Below are 6,000 nucleotides of genomic sequence, written 5' to 3'. Positions count from 1 at the left end.
TTTGGTTCTAATTATAAGACCCAATCCATTTTGTCTCTTTATTTATACATTTTTTTTCCAAAATAATCCTTCTAATAATGATAGTTCTAGCCAATACACTTAATTAGCAAGGATATTTTAGGAATGACAACACTTATTTATTACAAGTAACTAACTTAACTTACTTCCTTAATCTTCTCAAATAAGTCAACTGGGTCTTATAATTAGGACCGGAGGTAGTATTAAAGATCAGAGGTACTATATTATGAGTAAAAGTCAACTGTTTGATTCTCCTGATCTTCATAACCTTGCTTGCTGTCAAAGGTGCAACATTATTACATTCCATTTCTATTCAGATTTTGTATAGATATTTCCGTGAGACCAGGTTCAATGTTCAATGTCAGTTACATTCTCTAAAATCCTGGACTATCTTATCTTAAAATTCGGTAAAAATTAAATTGGATAATTTGATTTATATTTGAATTGAATTTTATAAATAAACAAGTTTATAAAAATAGAAATTGTTTCGATTATTATTCAAATTTTTGTAAGAGTTTGACATTACCGCTATATAAATTGAAAGGCAATGACAAATGAAGATGACAAGCATGTAATTTATTTATTTTTTTCACGCCACAGTACTCATTATACTTTTTAGGTTTGAAATTCGAACTCAAAATTAGAAATTCTGGAGAGATGTGATTGGTGTCATTTGAACTACAAGACTCCGACGTAAGCATGTAACTTTGCGGACTTTAATGCTTCCATGAACTTATATGGTAAATAAATAGAGCTTCGTTCGGCTTTAATTTGCCAATTTAATTACGTTCTTATCACCAAAAGCCAAATCAAAGCTCCTTGGCTAAGTGGAAATCAAAAGCACAACTTCCACACAAAAACAAGACAGCAAATGATGAACAAATTGGAAACACAAACAATAACTACTCATCAAGGGTAGGCTTCAGAGGTAGGAACAGGAGCATATGAGCCAATGAATATGTCACCGTAAATCAACCCGGCCAAACCGCCACCGATCAAGGGTCCGACCCAGTAGATCCAGTAGTTGGTGAAGTCCCCGGATACAGCGGCCGGGCCGAATGAACGGGCCGGGTTCATTGAGCCGCCGCTGAATGGGCCGGCGGCCAAGATGTTGGCACCCACAATGAACCCAATTGCGATGGGTGCAATAATGCCCAAAGAGCCCTTTTTGGGGTCAGCCGCTGTGGCATACACAGTGTAAACCAGTCCAAAAGTGGCCACAATTTCAAACACTATGCCCTCAAAAATTCCCACCCCGGAAGCAAGTCCATGGACAGGAACGGTCTGCATCATTTATAAATTTGATAATTAGTTTACAAACGATCCATCATATCCATCTAAGCATAATACACTTAATTAGAGAGATCCCCTGTATCTTGATTCCAATGTGTATTTTCAGATTAGGATTGTTGGCTATCTTTCCTCAAAGATGGTAAATCCTCCTAACTAAGTTTGTCTCATATGCAAAAATTGGGTATTGAACACCAATCATTTGAGACAACAACCTCTGCTGCTCACATCATTGGTTGATTCATGGTCCCAACTTAGTGCATGTTATGGTAGTTAACTAACTTGTAAAGATTATAAAATTATAGTTAAATTAGTTATTATAAAAAAAATGAGTGTTGATTTTCCTAATTAAATATCCCTATAGTTATTTGTATTGGAAACTAACTGTTGACAAATACCCCTTAGTATGTGTAAGGAGAATTTGGAAAAAAGAATTATAAATTTGAGAGATAAATTAATTGAAATCTTATATGTATTTATATTTAGGACAAAATAAAATATTTCTACTAGCTCTTATGTTTAAGATCAGATGTATTATTAATTAGAAAATTAGAGAAGTCGACTGGAACTTTAAAAAAAAGCTAGTCAGATAAAAATATGATGTTTTGGCATATATGGTTTTCGGGGGCAATAAACTTTTTTTTTTACTTGAAAACTAACTTGATATTTTTCCTTTGCTTCTCCAAACCTACTTTTTAATATATCATTCAAAAAAGTTTTGCATGTCAAACTATTTTTTGATAAGCCTATCCAAATATAAATTATTGCCTCTGGTCTTATTTATAAAACCTTACTTGTAGACTATAAATAAGGTCTTATAATTAGAACCGGAGGTAGTACTTTACACTAATTGACTTTTTTAGCCAAATCTGCCAACATTAATCTAAATTAAACAAGCTGAGGTAGCTCATTAGTAGTATTTAACTTTATATTCTTATTTCTCTTAAAAAGTTGAGGATTGAGAAGAGATTAGTGAGAAGGCATACCGGAGCACTTGTGACAAATTTGAGGAGGAGGCAAGCGACCAAGGATCCCAGCATTTGGTGAACCCAGTACAAGAGAGCAGTTAAGACGGTTATGTTGCCTCCAATGGCCAATCCAAAGGTGACAGCTGGATTCAAATGGCCGCCGGAGATGTTGGCCGCCACGGAAACTCCGACGAACAGTGCGAATGCATGGGCCACCGCCACCGCCACAAGCCCCGCCGGATCCAACGCCGCATCCTTTGTAACGGCACCTATATATATAAATCAATCCCAACCAACGTCGTCGTCGTCAACCTCGTAACATCATTCATATATGTGCATATATATATACACACACGTGCATTTTCGATCTTCTTCTTCTTCAATAAATACATAATTCACAGAACGATTATTTAAACTAATGGAGGACTCACCGTAAGCTATGGCTGATCCGACGCCGGCAAAGACGAAAAGCAAAGTGGCGATGAACTCGGCTATATAAGCCTTGATGGCAGCGACACTGAAAGAGTCACTGAAGCTACCCAGAGTTATCTTCACCATTTTTTCTGTCACTCTGAAACAAACCCTAATGGCTAGTAGTTTGATCAGTTTCTGAAACTTGATGCATCAGAACCCTTCCGCAATGGTTTTATATATAAAAGGAGGACTTACGAAAGGGAAGACAAATTGCACCGTCCATGGACCCAAAAAGAGTGGTTAGATAATATGCATTATTGAAGGCCACCACCCCCTCTCTAGTTTTCGTTGTTTTTTATGTTATTGTCTTAGCCAGACTTTGTTTCTTCTTTTAATTTATTGTATGTGGGCTTGTTTTTATTTTTTTTAATTGGTTTATGAACGTGGTGACAACTAAGTTAACTTGTATCATATATTAATAATAATAGTGATGAGAGAAATAGTTCAGAGGGACCGTATATATGGATAAGTATTAATTATTCCATCAACTTCTTTTAGATGAAAATGGCTACTCTACCTTCTCCTAGCTACTTCTTCTTGCGTGAGAATCTGAGCAAGGGAAAAAATGAGAGAGATTGATAATTATGAGCAAGTTTTAAATATAATTGGCCATTTAATTATGTTTACCAAAAAAAAGAAATGGATAATTGTGAATCCTTTCTTCTTCTTTTGCTATGCATGGTATCCTATTGAAGGCAATTATATTTAAGATACTGTCGGATACAAAATATGAACACTTCTCCTACAGGGATTCAAAGATTGATTCGCCATGTTGTATCGGATTAGCTCCTTCTGCTAGATTCAATCCTATTGATAATTATGAGTCCTCTCTATACTCATTCTTTTTTTCCCCTCAATTTATGTGCATATGTATTGTTGAATATTCCTTTTAAAGAATTTAACAGTTTGCCAAGAAAAATTATTGTAATCATGAATCCTAATCTCGAATTCGAAAACCTCTAATTAAATTAGTATAACAAATGCGTACATACATACATATATGTATGTATTGCAGAATTTATAAAATAAAAGGAAAAAAAAAAGAAGCTGAAAATTACCAAATTTCAAATTGGGTTTAGTAATAACACTTTATTTGGCATTGAAAACACTAAATTTGCAAATAACAACAAATTTTTTTTTTGACATTCCTTATTTGGCATGTAATAATTTGTCATTTTTTCAAAATAAAATCACATCATTTATCATTTATAAATAATGCAATTTACTTTCAATTTTATACAAAGCGGCGCAGAGGCCGTAGTGTCTAATTTGCTATAATATATTAATGAGATGTGGACTATTTAAGTCTAAATTAAATAAAGGCAAACCCAATCTTCATGATCGGCTTGAAATAATCAAACTGAGCCACAAATTAATTAAAACGAAACTTTAATAAGGAAACGATTAGATGGGCCGACCATGTTTCTATTTCAGTATTTATAAAGTATACGCTATATTGTTTGGTGTGACATCTTATAAGAAGGTTAAAAAAAAGTCATGTTTATAATTAATATGATTAATTAATTATCAAATACTCTTTCTGATTCTTAATATAAGATCTATTTTGTAGTGTAAATTACATTAAAAAAATGAATCTTATATTAAGAAGCTAAATATTTTAATGCCACTATGCCATAAACAACCAAGGAAAAAGGCGATAAGAACAGGTCACTCCCCATCCTCACATGTCATCCGATAATTATTACCCACTAATTGCATTGCGTGTATAAGCTTAATAAGGTGCCAAGACCGACCTTACCTTAATATATATGGTTAGGTTTCAACTCTCGTTCCAAGGTAGAATATTCCTAAAATGGTTCTGTAATGATTAATTAGTTGATTAAAAGACAATACTCCTCTCATTTTAAATGTAGGAAGTAACCAAGAGTTGGTTTTAATGCAAAATATAAGTTCTTAAATTATTTCATCTTTCATATTTATCATTTTTTTAAAACTAATCTGTATCTAATCTGTAAACTAATTCTACCTCTGATTAGGATCGGAGATAGTATAATTAAAATCAGATTATATTTGCTATAATTAATTCAATAGCTCTTATATTAAGAACCAAATCCAAAGGGTACTTGAGATATAATAACATTTGATTTCAGCAATTAAATAGGTAAGATATATTAGTAAGTGCAAGAATTGTCACAAATTAGCCAATAATATCTTGAATTTTCTCACAAGCAATCCACATGTAGACCCTTAGGGTGTGTTTGGTTTGAGGGGAGGGGAGGGTGGGGGAGGGGAGGGTGGGGGAGGTTTTATTTTAACCTCATCTTATTTGGTTTGATTAAAAATGAGGGGAGAGAAGAATATTTAATAATCCCTTGTTTGGTTTAAGAGAGGAAGGAGAGGGATGGTAATAATCAATTTACTATTTTACCCTTATATTTTGATTTATATTATTTTTATGTAAATTAATTTAAATATTAATTCAAATTGTATAGTTTATAAAATTCACGCTAATGAAATAATATATGCTAAAAAATCAAATTAATAATTTTATATTGAGGACATTACTTATTATTTGGATTATTATCTTGTGGGTATTGGGTAATATCAGTAAAATTGTTAAATTTTTTATTTAAAGTTGATACCAATACTATTTGTTTAATTTAAAAAGTTAGCCTCATAATTTAATTTATTTGTTTAATTTAAAAAAGCTAGCCTCATAATTTAATTTATTTATATGATTGCTGTTAATATGTAATTAACAAAATTCTCATAATATTGAATAGATTCCTATGTAATTTTCTTTACAACAAAATACTTTAATTGATAGAAAATAGTGCACAAACATAATCCAAAGACTATAAAATTAGAACTACAAGTACTTACAACTTCGAACCTATCATGCAAATAAATAAAAACTTTCATAGTTTATAATATTTTGCTAACAATACAAAAACTTTCAATAGAGCATATCCATGATAGTGCAAATCAAGTCATCCCTACTATTAAAAGGCTAAAATTGTTAGCACATATCAAAATATACAAAAAGCATCAGTACCTATAGGGGTGTTCACGGGACGGGACGAGACGGGACCGGGACAGGCCCGTCCCGGTGAACAGGGACGGGACAGGGTTTTAGTCCCGTGTCCCGTTCCCCTCCCCCTTTTTTTAAAAAAAAATACTATAATTTTTTATATGAAATTTTTTTATGTTATAATGCTTATTTTTTGTTAGGCTTTTAAAGATAAAAACATTATAAAAATATTATGTAGAAAGCTCAATTATATAGTAT

General features: G+C 32.4%; 1 protein-coding gene across 1 annotated transcript in view; it reads right to left on the bottom strand.

Annotated features, from left to right (window-relative positions):
- Window positions 1-759: 759 nt before the first annotated feature.
- Window positions 760-6,000, bottom strand: part of LOC114741776 (probable aquaporin TIP2-2) — an 18,619-nt gene continuing 13,378 nt past the window's right edge. Inside the window, exons 2-4 of the mRNA XM_028930041.1 lie at window positions 2,708-2,859; window positions 2,295-2,545; window positions 760-1,302 (exon numbers count right to left, since the gene is read on the bottom strand). Of these exons, the coding sequence (XP_028785874.1) occupies window positions 928-1,302; window positions 2,295-2,545; window positions 2,708-2,834 (753 nt within the window). The 5' untranslated portion in view covers window positions 2,835-2,859 and the 3' untranslated portion in view covers window positions 760-927. The remainder of the gene's footprint in view (window positions 1,303-2,294; window positions 2,546-2,707; window positions 2,860-6,000) is intronic.

Source organism: Neltuma alba, unplaced genomic scaffold, assembly GCF_004799145.2.
Source record: "Neltuma alba isolate B1F8T4 unplaced genomic scaffold, ASM479914v2 tig00003527_pilon, whole genome shotgun sequence".
Taxonomy (NCBI): domain Eukaryota; kingdom Viridiplantae; phylum Streptophyta; class Magnoliopsida; order Fabales; family Fabaceae; genus Neltuma; species Neltuma alba.
Note: the sequence above shows the minus strand (reverse complement) of the source record. Positions and strands in the feature narration are given on the sequence as shown.